Raw genomic sequence first — 21154 nt, 5'->3', positions numbered from 1 at the left:
AAATTACCAGCCTCAGTCTAATTTCATGTACAAGTACTGTACCAGCAAGCTTGCGTGTACCAAAAAGATTTCCAACTTCATCATCTGTCAACTACAGGTGTAGCAGACCAGCTGTCACCTGTCAATTATAATGCAGACTACGGGAGTAACAGTGGCTCATCTCCACCCGTTTGGTAAAGTTTATAATGAAGGTAAATATAATGTACTACAGTATACTATATTGCACTACACAGTACAGTATTAAGTTTAAAGCTGCAGTTCAAGCTGCCGTGTTTAAAAAAATATTGTTTTTTTTCAAAACAATACTGTACTCTATTCAGCGGTGAGCAAACTGTGGGGCGCGACCCCCAGGGGGGGCGCGACACTGCCGACGGGGGGCGCGGGATTTACAGAGGCCCCGCGCGCTTCCCGAAGGCACTTAAATTAAGTGCCGGGGGAGCTGCAGGGCCTCTGTAAACATAACTTACCGTGGCTCCGGCGGCTTCCTCCCTGCGTCGCCATGGCAACGCGGCGTCAAAATGACGCTGCGAGGTCATGTGACGTCACGTTGCTATGGCAACGTGACGTCATTACGCCGGAGCGCGGGTAAGTTGGGGTTGGGGGGGACGCGGGAGTGAGGGGACAGCCGGCATGGGGGCGCAGGGAAAAAGTTTGCGCCCCCCTGCTCTATATGCATCAAAACAATATGCACACAGACAAGTGATTAGTTACAGTAAGCTGCAGATCGGTCCGTTCTCCTTTAATCAATCGCTTTGCTCAGGGTTATTTAATTTAATTTAATTCTTGTACAATTATTGAAAATGTAGTCCTGCAATATGATTGACTGTGCAGTTACTACAGTACAGTAGATACAATTGGTGGACAGGTAGGGAGAGGATGGGGCTCAAAAGCCTATCAGAAGTTTGTTCCCATCATACAGACACACATGTAGGATTAAGCTTGAAATATTGCTTGATAGATGAAAAAATATGATTGTTTTAAATTGTTTCATTGTTTAATGTTTTTAATGCTGGGTACTGTATAATCATTTATTTCTATTTCTGTTTTACATGTGCATGTCTGGAGCTGGGCAAAGATAAAGTGCAGGAACTACCCCATCCCCCCAATACTTGCAGGAAAGATACAGTGCTCCAATCCATAACTTGTTATAGTTATACTGTATACAGTATAGAGTTACAGTATATACTGTAAATATACTGTAGTTATATAGTTATACTGTACAGTATATACAGTAGTTTGACAGTAGTTATAGTCCAATATTGTGAAATACTCAATGCCTTTAATGCACTCATTTTTTTCTTTTCTTTTTAGAGCTGCAGAACTACAGGAAGGGGGGGGACATGTGCAAAAGTATTGTACTGTGTGTATACTGTAGTAACAGTCAGTAATTTACACTAACCCCCCTCCCTCTCTCAATGACAAAAGAACTACAGAATGCAATACAGCCATTACAAAGAAGATAAAGACAAGATTGTAAATTTGGAAAAAGAGGTGACCTACTGTATTTTTGTATCATTAATTTTTCCACGATTATCCTGTACAAATACAATTGTTCCTTCTTTAAATTCATGAGAATCATTTGAACACCCCCACCCCAAAGAAAAATTACAGTAATATACTTTACAGTACAGTATACATTACAGTACAATTACAAAGGAAGTGATCTGTACGAATGGCAAAAAATTGTTAACTTATCAAAAAGATGGTTCACATAATGGTTTATTAAAATCAGTCCTTTAATAAGCCCATGTTGAGAAGAAAAAAAAGGAATGTCTCCTTTTTTTTCAGACTTGAAATTCAGATTGAATGTGTGTGGAGGAGTCATTCTCGCCAAATCCTCCACAAGAAGGTCTTATCACACGTGCACATGCGTGTGTGAAACCTGCCTCATGAAGACTACACAGTTTAACAAAGCCTCTAACAAAATGAATTTCTTTGGGAGGTGTTGATAAGCAGTTGAAATACCTTTGGCTTTAGGCTTTGTGTGTGTGTGTGGGAGGGGGGGGGGATGTGCTACTACTAACATTTTCAAGCAGCTTTGCAAGCCCGGATTTGTATGTAGTATTATTAGATCAAAGAAATCTTTTCAACAGTTCCTCAGAATGTTTTGAACCCACCCCTCAAAAATTACAGTATACCACCCACCTCATAAAGTATATTATACATTACTGTAGAATTTAAAAGCTAGTGATTGATTGTACTGTAAGAATGGCAAAAATTGTTAGGCCCATGTCTCGGGGAGAAAAAAAAAGGAATGTCTCCTTTTTTTTCCGATTTGAAATTCAGATTGAATGTGTATGGAGGAGTCATTCTCACCAAATCCTCCCCAAGAAGGGCTTATCACACGTGCGCTTGCGCATGTGTGTGTGAAACCGGCCACAAGAAGACTCTACACAGTTACTGTAAACAAAGCCTCAAACATTGTAATGAATGGCTTCGGGGGGAGGTGTGGATAAGCAGTTCAATTCACGTTGGTTTGTTTGTTAGGCTTTGTGTGTGAGGTGGGGGGAGAAGGGGGGAGGTGCTACCAGTGTATATAGGATTATTAGTTCAAAGAAATCTTTTGAACCCTCCACCCCTCAAACAAAAATTATAGTATACCACTCACCTCATAAAGTACAGTATATATTCCTGTGGAATTAAAAAGCTAGGGATTGATTGTACTGTAAGAAGGGCAAAAATTGTTAAGCCCATGTCGAAAAAAAAGAATGTTTTTTTTTTTTTTTTTCCAGATTTGAAATTCAGATTGAATGTGTGTGAAGGAGTCATTCTCGCCAAATCCCCAAGAAGGGCTTTTTTCTGACTTGAAATACATGCATGCACCTAAATGTGATGACACGCATATGCATTTCAACAAGGTTCCAATGAGGCATACACGCATGCGCTTAAATGTGATAACACGCATACGCGTTTCAACCATGTTACAATTAGACATACTGTACATGCCTGAGCGGAATTTTTTTTTTCACATTTGGAAGAAGAAGCGACGTTGTATTTTTGTATTACTCCTTTTCCCTTTTTTATCCTGTACAAATACACTTAATTTGTACAAAATACTTTTATGTCCTCATTTTTAATCTGTGTATGGCTAAGAAGCCTCAGAAAGGATTTCTTTCCCATGTACACTATACAGTATGAACTCGTAAACGTTAATCTTCAAATTACAATTACACACACACTCGCAGAACTGTACGGCAATAAAAGACAGGTTGAATTGCTATTAGATTTTTAAGGCAACAACTAGCGATTGCCTACTTGAGTTTCTCGACAGTATTGCAGACAACGCTAAAATGCAATTTTCTGAAACCGATAAAAACCCGAGTCAACACGTGTCTTTAGGCGGTACGGTTGGAAGAAATCACATACCATGACATGGGTATTCCGATGTATACACTGCGTGGTGTTCAAATAACGGCCGCTGCATTGGTATATTATTATTAACATTTTATTGTTTTGACTTTTTAATCCTATGTGGACATATATATTATATATGGTCAGCCTCATGTCTATTGACCCCCTTGTGGAGATATCTAGAATGTCACGGACTATCAGACCACTTACCTTCTTTCTACAGTGAGTTCTATATAGTAGACTTTTTCAAGTTCCTGTTGGAACCTACCTTGTTAAAATAACAATTCACTAGCAATGAATTACAAGTGTTGCTACTGTAACTAATGGAAAAACATAATTGAATAAATCAGAAACACTTGTACTATGTGTCTTAGTAATACAACCGTGAACAATGTCCTCAATAGAAATGTCCAGTTGCTCCAATGTTTGATGTTAAGATCAACGTTGAACTTAGCATATCATATGAGAAAAACATACCAAACAGTGTAATACTGTATAATAAGAACAATATTTAACATTATGGTTAGTGATTAATGAAATCCTCAGAGGTAGGAAATACTAAAGAAAGTAAGAAGGCTTAGCACAGTATCTGTTTTTCACTATAGTTTCTTTATCTGACCAGGGTGGTCAGATTCACTGATTGGCAGCCACCTAAATACACTATATCATTTAAGTTTAAGTGTTTTTATCACAGTGCACCATTTAGTCATGCGCACCCATTACGGTTAGCACAGCACAATTTTCCTTTATTATACTGTAGCTACTGTACCATATTTATTTCAGATCTGTGCTCCTGTGTTTTGGAATAAAACACATATGTATAGTATACAAATTTAAAGTCCGTGAGAAAAGAGAAAAACTAGAGCTGGCAAATCAGAAATTTCAGAATGGTAAAGGAATAAAAAAGCAAAGTACAAGGGATATCAAGATTATGGGAGTGAGCCAGCAGTTCACCTCGTCCTGGAAGCTCAGCCATTAATTGTGTAGTCAACTCCCTGCCTGTTTCCAATAAAAAGCCTTTACCCTGACCTCTATACAGTACTCAATATTTTGTGCCAACATTCCTGTAACAGGCAGTGAGAAGACAGGTAACAAAAGTATGATTAGAGCATAGAAAGCAGAACAACGTTGTTATTGTGAGTACTCATTTTAATACCAAGTGAGTTTTCTTAAATCATTTCTTTTTTTTTAGGTTCTAGGTGTAGAAGAATAATGTCCCAAGCCACCAGTGAGCCTGCTGTCCCTTTTATGATCAAGCACAGAGGAATTTACTTGCAAACTGAACTTCTTGTACCAGAATACATAGATTCACTGGAGCACTTTGAGATCAGAGAAAGTGATATTTATGTGGTTACTTATCCAAAATCCGGTAAATGTATTATTGTTTTTTTCATATGGACCCATCTTTGTTATTAACCAATCAACAATGAATTCTACCTGGACAGTAATCATGAATTATTTACATGACATTGTCAACTGTATTAAAAAGAAGCAACCACTTAAATCACTCGATTTTTAGACAGTTGTGACTTTTGCCTCATTGTAACAAATGCCAGATCTTCATACTGTAGCTTCAGCTGTTGAACAGTTTTTTTTTATTCTTCCAACAAGACTTGAAATCTTCTTCTAAAATAATATATAAAGGAGAGTGGTTCATTTCTGATGACTAATCTAATCTCAAACAAAAACGACCTACTGTATGAGTAGCTTTCATGTTATTTTATGTTTTCATAATATTTCATATTATTCCAATAAAAGTTCTTAAGAATAGCAACATAAAGCCAATAAAGGTAATGGTTTTATAATGGGTTAGTAAATAACACATTTACAGTCTTCTAAATAAATGAGAGGTGTAATGCTGTAGAACCATATTTTATTTCATTACAATATAATAGTAATAACAACAACACTCATTATACCTACATTCTCATTTACTATAGCTCAGCATATAATCTAATGAATATTTGAATTTTTTTTATAAAGTACATATTTATACCTTGCTTTTACAGGAACAATTTGGATGCAGCAGATTATGAGTTTAATTTTGAATGAAGGTCACCGGAATGGAACAGAATCCATTAACAACATTGAAAGGGCCCCATGGCTTGAAACCAAACTTCCCACTACGGAGGATTCTAACAGTCGCCCCTCTCCACGCCACTTTACCTCCCACCTACCTTATTTTCTAATGCCTAATGACCTGAGGAACAAGAAAGGCAAAGTAAGGATTCTACTGTAAAAAGCAAATTCTGAATTCTATGCGTGGCGTATTTTGGACCATCTCAAATTGCTTGGTGCATGGGCGACATTAATATTGCCTAGATGATCAATAATACACAATGTGCCATATTTACTAAGCATTCTCCTGTCATAAGACACTTTTCTGTGCTGGAAAACACCTTGCAGACCATTGACTTGAATGGTCTGTAAAATGTGTTCAGAAGCCAGAGGATTGCTTGGTAAATAAGACTATTTCTGCTTCCATATCAGTGTGAGGGTCTGTGCCCTGGCAATGCATCCTAGAAAACCACTTTACACTACTGGATATATATGTACAGTCCTTGCATCGTTTGGGTAAAATCACATACATGGTCACATATAATAATTTGCACAGCTAAGATTTGTAATTGTGATCGTAACAACAACAAAAAATCAGCTGTCATAGGAGAAGGAGAATTATTAGGGCAGCTTGTAGGTAAAAACGATGGCAGAGGGAGTAGTTCAGTGAGTAAAAGAAACTGGCACTGAGAGTTTGAGGCAGAGGAGCCTGGTTCAATTCCCGGTGTCGGCTCCTTGTGACTTTATCTCCCTGTGCCTCAGACACCAAAAACATAGATTATAAACTCCACAGGGCAGGGACTTTTGCCTGCAAAATGTCTCTGTAAAGCGCTATGTAAAACTAGCAGCGCTATACTAGAACATGTTATTATTATTATTATTATTATTATTATGTAACTCTTGCTCTGCTAATTACATAAAGTGAATGAGGTGGTAGAGGTGCATACAGGAATCAACAATTGTTCATTTGAGCAGAAATAGTCACGGTTTACTGCGCTCTAAACCAAGGGTGTATATGTATCAATTAAAATGCAACTTTAATTCAACAACAATGAAGAAGAATGAAGTGATAATAATGAAAGATACGTATATACTGAAAAAACAGTCCTGACCAGGCAGTCTGTAACCAGCCTTGAGGGACGTAACAACAAGTATTGTAACAAACCTCTGAGAATGATAATAGTATCAATATTGATCAAAGCAGGAATTGTAGAAAAATACACACATTAATAAGACAAGTAATAGTAGTGGTAATTATTTTATTAGGACAGGGCTTATGCAGCCGTATTGTAGCTGCTAGCTTGCTTTGGATGTTACAATTGCCACTATGAATACTTGTGCCTGATCGATGCGAGTATTTTTCTACCATTGCTGCTTGTAACAATATTGATACTATTACCACTCTGGGGTATGTTACAATATGTCACAGACTGCCTGTTGAGGATTGTTTTTTTTTTTTTTAGTTTATACTTTTCTTTCATTATTATCCCTTGTGTTGAATTAAAGTTGCAGTTTAATTGATACATGTACACCTTTGTCTTAGAGCAAGTGGGCACAACATTTTCTAATGGGGACGCGGAACCGAGCCCCGCTCTTACAGAGGCCTCGTGCTTTCCCCAACATTTTAATAGATTGCCAGGGTAGAGCGCGGGGCCTCTGTAACTGCCTCTTACCTTCTCTCCGGCTTCTACTCCAGCATCTTCTGATAGTTGTCTTGACAACACGACGTTGTGACGTCGCAGAGATGAGGCGATGCCGGAGAGCTGGTAAGACGCATGTCTTTTTTCAACACCTTCCCCTATGTAACTATCAATGGAATACATTTTTCACCCAGGAATTTTTAATTAAAAGAAAGAAACTACTTGTCTGATGCTTAGTAACTTGTATGAAAATGTCTTAAAAAGCAAATACTAAATGGTTTCAGGTAACAGTTGCCTTTACACTTTACAGGTTATTTATGTAACCAGGAATCCAAAAGATACTTTGGTGTCATATTTTCATTTCAATAAAATCGTGGTGAAAGCGCCGCAAACAGACAATATGGATGATTTCATGGAGAACTATTTGTCAGGGAAAGGTAATATTTACTTTAGGGGCAATGCTTAATTCTTTTACTCTTCTCTCACCAACAAAAGGATTGCTCAGGACTATAATATAATTATTATTACTTAATAGCTTGATGAGACCAAGGTCCCAAGCAGGTGGGCCAAGTTAAAGTGCCACCTTAAAACATGCACTATAAATAATTATATCCTTAACATACAATGAAGCATGTTCATTTCAGAGTAAAATGTATTGTTTAAATATGAAATGATCTTCTCAGTGACAACCAGGTACAACTCATTGATTCCTATTAGAGATGTGTACACAATTTATCTATGCATGAGAAACTGGCAGAATTTGTCATTTTGCATTAAAAATAAGCAAAAGTTCCTGAAAGGATGATGAGTATTTTTACTTTGGTAACATATAATAATTAATGTCTTGTACACAGAGGTTAAAAAAAACAAAAAAGGGAACGCCAGAAGAAAGACTTTAATAAAAAATGTAAACACTTTATCAAATAAATCTATGAACACTTACATTACATATAAAACAATTGATATGGCAGGATCCCCACACTATGGACTGGTGGTGCCAAAGCGGTCCCTTCAGACAGATGGTAAACCGCAATTATACCGATAGCCAGATGGAAAGGGAGTCCTGTGGCAACAGAGCCTCAGCAGTGTGCTCGTTAAGGGAGGGGCCGTGTCACAGCGTCCAACGTGTAGACATTTCGATCAATTCTACACTTCATCGGGGGGTTGGTCCGATGATCTGGGTACAGCCCTATATACGGACCAGTGTTTTCCCATTGGCCCACATCCATCAATACATTTCATGATAAATATACTCTCTTAACATATAAAACCGAACAATGACAATTGACTCACTAAATTTACAACAATAAATAAAACGACAAACAATTCACAACACATAAAAATGACATCCTCATAAATTGTACCCCATCTTATATATTTGGAATAGCTCACTTAGATTACATTTAGATTGGTTCATATTTACAGCCACTTGATTGTAACTTCAAGGGGACTCCCTATCCCAATTAGATATTTACTGTTCACAGAGGTCGGACATAATCCTCTCAAGTACATATATTGATTTCTCTTATACTTTATAAAGCACCCTGCGTGTGAAACGTGTAAGAGTGTCTGCATCAGTACTTTTTGTCCATGTTTTTATCTACTGTAAATAAACCCTTTTGATTATCATATCACTATTTTCTTTTTGTGAGACGCAGTGCACCGGTTTTTTCCCTTATGGGAGTTCCTGTATGGGATGTTGCTTGTCGTTTTATTTATTGTTGTAAATTTAGTGAGTCAATTGTCATTGTTTGGTTTTATATGTTAAGAGAGTATTTTTATCATGAAATTTATTGATGGATCTGGGCCAATGGGAAAACACTGATCCGTATATATAGGGCTGTACCCAGATCGTTAGACAAACCTCCTGATGATGCGTAGAATTGCACGAAACGCGTTGAGGTAATCAAGGTCTACACGCAGGAAGCTGTGACAACAGACGTCCGGACACGGCCCCTCCCCTAACCACCCCCGTAAGCCATGAGCGCGCTGCTGAGGCTCCATAGCATTTCTTGTGTTGCCACAGGACTTCCTATATTGCTGTTCCTTTCCATCTAGCTATTGGTATAATTGCTGTTTATCATCTGCCTGAAGGGACTGCTTGGGCACCACCAGTCCACGGTGTGGGGATCCTGCTGTCTCAATTGTTTTATATGTAATGTAAGTGTTCATAGATTTATTTTGTTTGATAAAGTGTTTACAATTTTTAGTTAATCAGTCTTTCTTCTTGCACTCCCTTTTTTGTTTTTATATATTTATTGTTTACCCCGTTGGATCATCTGAGAAGGTTGGAGTAGCGGGAATGATTGATTTTGAGTATACCAGGAAGCCAGATATCGGCGCAGTCTCAAATTGGAAATTTCTTTGTACACAGAGGTTGAATTGATTTAGACATGACATACTAGATACAAAATATTGGAGGCTTGCATAATGGCCCATATTTAACAAAGATGTATTCTCTATGCTATAAAAGCCGAACAGAAAAGTCTAAAATAAATTACTGTTCCTTTAAAAATAAAGTGGAATTGTACGTTTGTAAATAAACCACTGCTTTTAAATGGAGATGAAATTAACTTGTGTGGGGTCTATGGAGCTGCCACTGAAGCTATAGCTGAGGTCTATCACTTCACACTCATCATTGCAAGGACACGGTCCTGTTTTCCTATGATCAGAACTTCACATACAGTACTAAACTCATGCTACTGAGAATCTCTGAATTTCAATGAAATCCCATTTGCATCATTCTGCAAAGATCCCCATGGGCAGTAAGGCAACACAAGCTAAAATACCACTCATTCTTGGTAAACTAAAATAAATGTTTTGCTTATTGGTAATGCCCATTAAATAGTTTGGTATATCTGTCCTGTATTTAGGTTATCTGAAATAATATGAATTCCTTCATAAACAACATTAGTACCAAGACATGCTAGTATTTGTATGTATTATTTAACCTTTATGTATTACCTGAGCTCTACAACAAACATTTCTTATTGACAAACACAATTTTGCAAATGTACACACTTTGATAACTTCAAGGTATGTGTGTTCAATACACCATGTTCTATTCCAATAATTGCATAAAATAGCACACTATCATGGTAGCAGTTCATAATGAATGTGGTGGTTCTGTACTAGTACATGAAGTCGCTCATGTTCATTCATTATTGTTGCAAAAGGAGCAGGTCGCAATTAGAATTTCTGGCATTAATAGCTCCCTGAATCACTTGAAGCTAGGGAGGAATGTGCAGACCTGCATGTGACTAATATGCCTGCGGTGTGCAGAAAAGTATCTTTACTTTGTCATTAAATTCATTTTATTCCTTACAGTGGTTTATGGTTCTTGGTTTGATCATGTCACGAGCTGGTACGCCAACAAGAAAGACTTCAATATTCTTTTTATGACATATGAGGAAATGATAATGGTAAGGGATTGTTTACAGTATATACCTAAATTATGATTGTAGTGCACAGACTAAAAGTAGTTTCTAAAAACGTTGTTGCTCCGTCAATAATTTGAATCAGAGTGAATAAAGTCATAAATAAAATGATCACATTTATTTGGTGTCCCACAGGGCTTGGACTTCTACCCCCCATTTTTTAATTCTATATACTATTTTTCTTGATGAGCACATATTGTAAGTACAGGCATACCCCGCATTAATATACGCAATGGGACCAGAGCATGTATGTAAAGCGAAAATGTACTTAAAGTGAAGCACTCCCTTTTTTCCACTTATTGAAGTATGTACTCTACTGCAATCATCATATACGTGAATAACTGATGTTAATAACGCATGTGTAAGAGGCTCTATAGTCTCCCCTCTCGTGCACAGCTTGGGTACAGGTAGGGAGCCGGTATTGCTGTTGAGGACATGCTGACAGGCGCATGTGTGAGCTGTCATTTGACTATTGGGCGATATGTACTTACTCGTGAGTGTACTTAAAGTGAGTGTCCTTAAAGCGGGGTATGCCTGTACATGATAGTCACAGCAATGCAAATTCATTTAAAAGGTTAGCTTACTTGACCTAATGTGTAGACGCTGGCCATGATGGACCGCCATCACCATGAGCTCTTAACACCATTTCTCGGAGCAATGGGTAGAAGTGCCATGTACAGGACTTGAGACAGGGTCATATGTGTGTTTTGTATTCTGAAGAGAATGTTTCAATAAGGTAAGCTATCATTTTAATTAAATTGGGAGTGCTATCCTGTATTTATAAGAACAGTTCCGAGGATGAACTTTCGAACTATGGGCACCCAAACACAGCAATATTATTATTCAACTGAGAAGACTAGTGAGTGCTCCTACACTATTACAGTGAGCTCATTATTCATTTGCCTTTTAGTAATATCAAATATAACTCAAAACCCATCAACAATATGCTACTGGATGCCCCACCATAAAGTAAAACGCAATATGCCCAAGACAGAATTGATGATCTTTCCACTATAGGCAGATCCTGTTACATACTTTAATACAATAGATGGCATCCCATTTATTCTCTCCTATAAGCACACTGCCTTTATTGCAGGGTCCTTTTGTTTTTCATACAGAAGATTGTAGATAACATACACTTCTATCCCTCTTACTATGCTGCAGCTAAAATTTAACTGCAACTTAACCTGTTGATTCCTTTCTTTTCTTTGTTTCAGTTCCGCTTTCAATTGTTTTTAAATACAGCAGCTAGATTGCTGTCAAGTGAACCCAGGACATCCGTCTCTTCCTCCCTCTGGCCAACCGGCCCGCAATGGAGTTCACGTCAGGTCGTTTTCCCTCTTTCGAGGGATGGTGACTAGCCTGTGGGTTGTGCCGGAGCACCCCAGCCCTAATGGGCTGGTTGTAAGAATACCATCCCTCCATAGCCAAAAGGCGCAGGAGACATGTGGACCTGGGGCTTATCCCACCTCTTTACTAGCTTTAGGACCAAGTGCGTGCAATTGAGCATCCTACTTAAGCCCCTGATAGGATTAGTACTGCACTTGGTCTTAGCCACAAGCCAAGAAGTGAATTCTGATCTTAGCCAAAAGGCCAAGAAGCGATCCTTGTATACAACTTAAGCAACTAAAAATCTAGAATATGCTGTAATCAGAGAAGAGTAAAACTAATCCAACAAAGGGCATTTAAATCAAGTAAAATAAATAATTTAGAGATGGGCAAACGTATCCTAAATCGCTTTAAGAAAGTTCCTTCAAATTATATAACGTAATTGCAGAATCGTGAAATATTGGAGCAAAGACTATTTGTTGATTTGCAGATCAGCACTCCCCAAAAAGTAGAATGTGCGTCAAAATAGTTCAAGTTGAATCTGGCATAAACTCTAAAATGTCCAGTTATATAAGCAGAATTAAGTTTCTCTGCATCAAACACATCTATTTGGCACAGAAAATGTGTTTCATTATACAGGTTAACAAAATGTATTTTCTTAATGTAGTTACTATAACTAATGTTACATTGATCATTTATATTTACCAACACTAGTTATAAATATAAAATATATAATTCTGTTTTTATTTAAATTGTATCAATCAGATATTCAACATGACACAATGCATCAAATTACAAATTGTGCATGACATGTATAAGTCGCTAAATGTCTTTCATACATAAGACGCACATTTTTTTAAGTTTTGGACTACTTTTACGCACTAAAGTTGACCCACAATAAAACTTCAAATATGGTCTTCGTACATATACCCCGTAATGTTTTGCTGTACTAGAGCACATTTTTCTGGGGGGTGCGCGGTGTTGCAGGGGCCCTGCGCTCTTCCCCAAGGCATTGAAATGAAATGCCGGGGGATCGTGTGAGGCCCTGCAACTCTAAACTTACCTTCACTCTTCCGGCGTCATGACTCGTGTCCATGGAAACCGCCGCGTGGTCATGTGATGTCACACGCTTCAAATTACACAGCGGGTCATGTAACGTGACTTCACATGACCCGCGGCATCATTTGACGCCACACGAGTTAAGGGGGGGGGGGGCACCACTGGAGCAGAACAGGCAGTGGGGGCGCAGCAAAAAAGTTTGCACGCCCCTGTACAAGAGAATAATAGGCATCAGAGGATCATTTTGCAGATAATTCCCAGTGAAAGACATACAGTAACAGGGGTCTGTGTGCATACTGTAAGCAGAAAGACTGATGTATGCACACTGTGAGGGGGAATAATGTGAGATGTTATATGTATTTGATGTATGACTGACCAATTAAAGGGACGGAAAGGGTGCATGCGAAGCTTGTGGTTATGTATTATGAAGAAAATAGATACAAAACTTTATGTAACTGATGTCTCCTTTCATTATCAATGTAAATACTAACTGTGGTGCATGCTTTGTTCCGAAGAGGAGAATCGACTTCTACTAACCAAGAGAATCCTGACTGCATTGTCTAAACTGTGTGCATGTCATTAGAAAGGCCTGGAGTATCCTGTCTGTCTGTCTCATATTCAATAACCAGCATTATCTCCGCTTTACAACAGATAAAGAACTCCGGGGTATGCTTTCCACTACACATAATGTAAAAGAGAACGTAACGCACTCCCAAAACAAGGACAGGGTTTACACGGGTACCTTATTCGTGGTTGCAGCGCCGCCAGTCAGCATGGGTCCTTTGGGTGGAAGAATGGTCCATACTGACACCTTTTATTGGTTCTCAGACAGTGAATTACACTGATGATGGTACAATGGTGTTTATTTGCAGCTTCAGATCTTACAGCATTGCATATCTTTCCTATTAGGCCTGGTGATGGTAATGGTACTCCTCCTGAGGCCTCCTAGTGAGACCCAGGGTAGCTGGTACTCAATAAACAGTGAGAGTGCCAGTATTTATACCCGTTGGGTGTGACTGTAACTCTGTCTCATAACAAGACAGATCTGGATACTGATAGGCCATCACATCCAGTATATGGCCCAATCAGTATCCACCCCTCAGGCTGACACTCTCTGGCTGTTGCTAGGCTCGCCCTTAGATACATCAATGGCTCTAAGGCTGCAAAAGCACACAAGGCCTTTCTGAAGGAATTAACCCATCCACTGCCTGCACCTAACAGGACTTACACTGGTAGGGCCCCAGAAAAGAAGTAGCGGCCGGAGGCTAGGCAACATAGACAAAGTTGATTCTTTTAACTGATTGTGCAAATCTGGTCACTTTTGCACGGAATCTACTACTGACTTCAGTGGAAGTTCCCATGAGATAATGCCCTATCAGCACAAGCACAGTTTAATGAATAGCCCCAAAGAATAATTGTTCATTTTTTTAAAACAATACTAATACTCTGTGTATTTGGTATTAAGGTACTTTGTATGTAATATTATGTCAGTTGGTGAATTTTTGCAAACTTTTCGTAGCTTAGCAAAGTTTTCGCCAGATGCAAATGTCTGTAATTTTCTCATTTTTAACAATAATGTATATATCTCCAACAATGTGTTGAAGAAAGGAGGGAAAGATGGGATTTGGTGTTTTAAATGTGGGTATAATTGATCAACCTTACAGATTTAGGGATGTCTGTGGAATGAGCAACTTGGAATGGCTTTTTTTTTTTTTAAAGGTATACATCGTGATTCATTTTTCCAAATATTTTATAGTGTAACATTTAAACGTTGCATATGCAGTTTTCAGAAAATGTTTAAGTGCATAAATATTGTTCCTATTTCAGGATCTGAGGTCAAGTGTGCTAAAAATCTGTCGCTTTGTGGGAAAGGAGCTTGATGAACAGGCACTGGCAACTGTTATTGAAAAAGCCACATTCAAAAACATGAAACATGATACAGTTGCAAATTATACATTTATTCCGGACGACGTCTTGAACAAAAAGAAAGGAGCTTTCGTTCGCAAAGGTACATTTGGCACAGGTGCATGTGCTCACACAAGAAGAAACTTTAGTTCCAAATTCCAATAGCTGTACTGGATATGGAGATGTGGTGATTCAATCTACACTGTAATTTCTTATTGTGGTTGACAGTTTCAAATAGTTTGGGAATATATATTATTTCAATGTGTATTTGGCTGTACTGATCCTTTATCTCTCTCTGTCTTGTCTCTTAGTCTCTCTGTCTCTCTCTCTCTGTATGTCTCTGTCTCTCTCTCTCTCTCTCTCTCTCTGTGTCTCTCTGTCTCTCTCTGTCTCTGTCTCTGTATGTCTCTGTCTCTGTATGTCTCTGCTTCTGTCTCTCTCTGTCTCTCTGTCTCTCGCTCTGTATGTCTCTGTCTCTCTCTCTCTCTATATGTCTCTGTCTCTCTCTCTTTCTCTGTCTCTCTCTGTCTCTCTCTGTCTCTCTCTGTCTCTCTCTGTCTCTCTCTGTCTCTCTCTGTCTCTGTCTCTCTCTCTGTCTCTGTTTCTCTGTCTCTCTGTCTCTCTCTCTTCTTGTCTCTCTGTCTCTCTCTCTTCTTGTCTCCCTGTCTCTCTCTCTCTCTCTCTCTCTCTCTCTCTCTCTCTCTCTCTCTCTCTCTCTCTCTGTATTTATCTCTCTCTCTCTGTCTCTCTCTATTTCTCTCTTGAACAATCTGACAACAGATTTTGGATTGCTCTCTAAAATAAAAATTCGAGATGGTGATCGCCCTATTAGATATTGATCCGCAGAAAGCCGCGGACCAAAGGAACCGGCCGATCCGAGGCACATCCCAATACGGCACAAAAAAAATGAATCCCCATCTCTAGTAGATACTACTACAAACACACCAATTGTTCTGCACCAACCCTGCTGGTTACGAAGAGCAGCGGCACCCCAGCCCTGCGTGGAAACCAGGCACAAAAGATAGATTCAACACAACACTTTGGCCAAGATTCACAGAGCTCGTTAATTCCTTAACACAGTGTTAATGCCTTTATAAGTGCTAATGGGTCATTTCAAAGCTCAGGGACGCAGTGTTAAGTGCGGGGATTTTTTTGGCCGAAAAGGGCAGTGCAGACAACTTTTTGCTGGAGTTTGAAGATGCATGTATACAACTCCAAACACACCTTTAAACAACATGTGAAAAGAGACCTGTGCTCAATAAGGAGCACATCTGAGTTACTGGGGAAATATGCTAATTTAAGTCATTTAAATATATTGTGCATGTCCAAATTGGCATGTATCTCAGGTGTACTCCTTCTTGTGCACAGGTGTCTCTCCGTGTGTCTCTGTCTCTCTGCAGCGCTAAATGAACATGACATTAATCCTATGCTAATTAGATATACAACAGCCGTGGTTTTTGCATACAATTAGCTTTGTGAATAGCCTTAATCTCAGAGAAAATACTGTCCTTTAATGATTGGGATAACGTCCTGTCATTAGCGCTTCATTAGTGGAGTTTTGTGGGGACTGGTCTGCTCTAGTTCTGTTCTGGCCTTGATGCATTCTTTAAAATCAGCGCCTTTTAATTCGGACAGCAGGACAGGCCCAGATTCTATAGGAAGGGGCCACGTGGCTGAGGGTAGCTTAAGAATTATTCTCAGAATCACTAAGCAGTGTTAAATAAATGATAAAACGCTACGCTAACCCATACAGGAACAGGCTTTCATTTCATTAAGTTAACGCCAGATTCACTGTCAATTACATGCAGAAATAACTCCCGTATTACAGCTCATTATCTCAGTATCACTTTCACTGTCATTGCAGTGATTTCATGGTGGAAATACCAAGTATATTATAATGGCCAACAATTAGCGTTGCAACCCATTGACCTATTAAGGCATGTATGAATTTGAATTGCAGACACTAAAAGGTGCCATACCTATGAGAGTTGTATTATACCATACAGTTATTACTTGTATTATATCCACATTTAGGCACCCACTTATCTGATGCATGTAAACGTCTAACACACAGTGCCAGGTATAGCTGAATGTGTCTCTTGTCTCAAATCCACACCCCCCCACCCGTCTGGGAGATTTACATACTACTACATGGGTGTGTGGTGCTTTACCTGTTGGTTCAGGAGACTGGGAGCGATCTGCATTACATTGAGACCAGGACAGGCTACTTTCTTCTTCTTTAGTTCTCATCTCTGGTGCTGTACACCTCCAGCAGTAAAGGGCTCGTGGGTGTCCTGAGGTCAGTTCCCACCACTGCATACTTATTCCACTCTACCCAGGAACTGACACTCAGGCAGGTGAAAGATGAAGAAGGGTCTTTATTGTATCGCATCTACTGCATTTCTTATATACAGTGAATGCATATCCAGAGGACTTCCGATCCCTCTAGATGGTGCATACCCCGGTAGTAGGGGGCAATGAGTCTGATGTTCTCCAGGCCTACGCCTGGGGTGGGCCAGCTCATCCTCGCAATGGGAGAGTCTGACAGCCCATGCTCTCTCCTCTCTCTCCAGAGCATGACTGAATACGTTTTGGCTCTACCTCTTCTTTAGCAAGCAGGGGCGGGCCCATGGACTGTACCTATCCCTGATAGGCTTCACACAGGCCATGAGTCATCACCGCACTACTGTCCATCAAAGGAGGAGCACAAGGGGTGTCAAGAGCCCACAGTTTAACCTGTTAATGCCCTGAACTTATTAGGGACTTACATAACAGATATACTATGGGGAAAGAGAGGCACAATGGGACATACCCTGTTACACATAATAGCCGTAGCCAAACATTATGAGAGTACATTATTAGAAAGCGGCAGGCTCATAGCTCAGTAATTACCACTTTGTTATTGAACCCTTCAATTGGTATAAAGAGATACCATATACCTATAGAAATTCAGACTCTGGTGACATTTTAATTTGCAGAATGAAATCTGAAAATTTCACTGTTCTTAGTTGATTTGCTCACTATATTTTAAGTTATCAATTAAAACACTACATTTTCATTCACTCTATCTACACCATCATTACTACATAGGGGTATTGAGTGCTCACTCTATTTCTTCCTGTGTTTCGTACCTACTGCACCATCCATACGATTGGATTAAGGGAACCCCTCGATTTAAATAACGAGCCTGAAGAGACAGAATAATATTTGGGATATTAAATGTTAATTCTCAATGTATTGCTGGTTGGTAAATGTACTGTGTGTAATGTGATCTATTTATCACATCTCTCTGTATCCCTGACCAGGCACCATCGGGGATTGGAAAAATATATTGACTGTGGCACAGAACGAGAGGTTTGATAAGGTTTTTCTGGAGAAGACTAACGATTTTCCGCTCAAATTAATCTGGGATATTCATGAAGAAAAATGAACCCTGGAAGAGTCTTTGTTTGGAAATCACAGATTGGACTGAAAATAATGATAGTGCTCCTGGAGCAAGCAAATTAAATCCAGGCTCCTTTAAGTCATTTTGCACAATTACAATTCCTTCACTGTCAGGGGTGTCTGCCTGCAACCCATTCATTCTGAATAATGAGTAAATGAATAAAAATTAAATAAAAAATAATTGAGTTACTATAAATGAGTTAATTCTGCTAACTTGTGCAGCTGTTTACAGTATCTTCTGATGATTTAAACCAAGCTAGTGTTTGCCTTCAGGGCGCCTGTACTCCAATGCCTTGTTTAAATCAGGTCCATAGCAAACCACTGTTAAACTGTTAAACACTCTACCTGACTTCTTTGTGACAGCACAGCAGTATTTAGTGTTTTCTTTGCATGAAGATAATGCACTTTCTACCTGAATTTCAAACAAGGTGTACAAAATAAGTTATGGTGCGTAAAAAAGTGCCACAAACCCTCCACCGGACAGCGTAGAGCACTAGTGGGCAACAGGCAGCTTAGGGGCCACATGAAGCCCATGGTGGGGGCTTCACCTGTGACCCCCAACCACGGGTTAATCCAGCTGCCTGCTCTCAGCAGTGCAGAGGGAGTGGAGATCTTGCTGTTGTGGATATAGCTTCTTCCCACTCCTTTTGCTGCCTAATGATCGTGCTCATCACTAGTTCCAATTGTAAGTAGAGCAGTGGTACAGTTTCCATCAGTGCGCTGGCATGTCGATGCTGACTGGACTGCCCTAATTCTGTCTGTGTAACACATATACAGTATATGTGGGTAATGTGTGGCCCTTTTTAGGGTTTAATGGCCACACATGCGGCCCTTAGGGTATATTATGTTGCTTACCACTGGCATACAGCAATGATAAAGATTACTTCTGAGCATATTCCTATGCCCCAGACAGGACCACAAACCTGCTTTGCCCCATATTCGCATGGCATACAATGCTTCCACTGCAGCCAGGTTACCTAAATAAGTAACAGATATTCTTTTCCCTGCGTTGAATGCATATCCACAAAATTAATGATATGCAAAAACAATGGCTGTTCTCCAACTAATTAGCATGGGCTTACCATCAGGTTAAATTAAAACTACATTGCCTTACATAAATTAGCCCTATATTGTGTTAAGTACAGTAAGGTAGCACTATGTTGCATTAACTTCCAATAACCTGGCATTAAGCATACCTTGCCTAAGAGTAACCTATATTTCATGGTATGGATACGGTAATGCCATCTTTAAGTATGACCTAAATAACCGGGGGAATGCCTCTATTGCATGTCGTTAGCCTAATGAAGCTTAGTGCATCGGGCCCACAGTATGTCACTTTTTGTTTCTTATCCATTCTAACATCATTCTTTATAACCTAATGCCTGCCATATGACAGCTTTTTCATCATAGCCTGGATTAAAGTGCATGGTCAGCAAACCTGGTCACAGACAGCTGTTTGGACCTTTTGTGCATCAGTTGATGCACCATAACTTACTTTGTGTAACTAGTTTGTAGCAACTACCAGCTTCACAATGTAATGCTAGTAACCATCCTTCCATAGCTGTATGTGAGTAGGTTTGTTGTACAATCTGTGTAAAGAAATACTGAAAGCTTATAATGGAACCATATTAAATTGGATAAGAAGTCAAAAGTGCCACACTGAGAGTTCTAATTTGCACGTTCTTACCCCTTGCTGTAGTGGAATCATTGTATGCTGAGTGACTATGGGGAAAGGCAGGTTAATCTGAGACTTGAATATGCTCACAATTGTGTGTTTTGTTTGTTTTTTAAATCTTTGCGCTAACTGTATTACCAAATGCAAACCTCAATATATCTTTTGAAGGGCCAAAGTGAATTAGGGTGCTCTGATTCACCTGGTATATTTTATTACAGATCCTTATTACAGTTTGTGTATTTGGAGCTGCATTCAATCTATGGGCGATACATTCACTTTAAGACACAAGGATTTTTGATACTGTGAAGATATTTGCGCTAAAACACTTTTCTTTCACAATCTTTTAAGGTCTGGTTACAAATCATGTTTTAAAAATGTTTGGGAAAAAAACATCCTATGTAAATTGTATTTTCCACCTCAAACATAATCATGCTTCAGTTAGAGGATTCAGCCATGTTGTTCTGGGGTTACAGCTCAATCTGTGTATTACCTAAAGAAAGGGACAATTTAAATATCAGGATTATTTGCCAACCCCGATAGCGCTCTAGATTTATTAAAAAACTAAAAGCAGGAATGGACTTTTTGGGGCGCAGTGAATTGATTGTAATACGAAAAATGAATAGAAAAGATATGTGGATGTAACCCCTCTTTATTTTACCTCAGATTATATGGCCTATCACTGAGGTGAGAGCCTGAGTCCTATGGGTTACTGTTTAATTCTTATAGTGTGTGGTACATGTTGTGTGAGACTTTAGTGAATAGACATAACACAGTGGTAATTAATTATAACAAGCTTTATATACAGTACTCGTATAGCTATGATTTGTGGTGTTACATATCTCATATGAATCAGTACGTTGACTCTAAATCTCAAAATCACCCAATACACATTTTGAGGACTATGCGCAAAGCAGTGATAAGTGTTTTTAAGTGAGATAAATGCCTTTATAGCGCGATCCTGCCTGCTGTGCAATTCACAAAGCAGTGATAAGTGAATCGTACTTTTAAAGCTCACTATTTCTTTTCACCAGCTAAGGGCTAGCACAAAAGAGATTGAGCCATGAATAAAAGCATTGTTTATGTTTTTTTGCACAGCATTAATACAAGAGGCCGGCGGGTGTCCCCGGCTGGTTCCCACGGGTGTCCGGGGATTCTTGGGTGGTCCCCACAGGTGTCTGGGGGCCCTCAGGTGGTCCCCGCAGGTGTCTAGGTGCCCTTGGGTGGTCCCTGCGGGTGTCTGGGGGCATTCGGGTGAA

General features: G+C 39.3%; 1 protein-coding gene across 4 annotated transcripts in view; it reads left to right on the top strand.

The window, feature by feature from the left end:
• The window catches only part of LOC142493531 (amine sulfotransferase-like), a 34743-nt gene extending 16339 nt beyond the window's left edge, over positions 1-18404 (top strand). Inside the window, exons 2-8 of one of the 4 annotated variants that reach the window (XM_075597700.1) lie at positions 1312-1491; positions 4544-4720; positions 5361-5572; positions 7360-7486; positions 10377-10471; positions 14702-14882; positions 18085-18404. In XM_075597700.1, the coding sequence (XP_075453815.1) occupies positions 4564-4720; positions 5361-5572; positions 7360-7486; positions 10377-10471; positions 14702-14882; positions 18085-18209 (897 nt within the window). In that variant the 5' untranslated portion in view covers positions 1312-1491; positions 4544-4563 and the 3' untranslated portion in view covers positions 18210-18404. Of the gene's footprint in view, positions 1-1311; positions 1492-4543; positions 4721-5360; positions 5573-7105; positions 7176-7359; positions 7487-10376; positions 10472-11703; positions 13541-14701; positions 14883-18084 lie in introns of those variants that run through there. The other 3 variants (XR_012801131.1, XM_075597699.1, XM_075597701.1) reach the window with 3 other exon arrangements.
• The last annotated feature ends 2750 nt before the right edge of the window (positions 18405-21154 follow it).

Source organism: Ascaphus truei, chromosome 4 (assembly GCF_040206685.1).
Source record: "Ascaphus truei isolate aAscTru1 chromosome 4, aAscTru1.hap1, whole genome shotgun sequence".
Taxonomy (NCBI): Eukaryota; Metazoa; Chordata; class Amphibia; order Anura; family Ascaphidae; genus Ascaphus; species Ascaphus truei.
The sequence above is the reverse complement of the archived record's forward strand: the minus strand, read 5'-3'. Positions and strand labels throughout refer to the sequence as shown.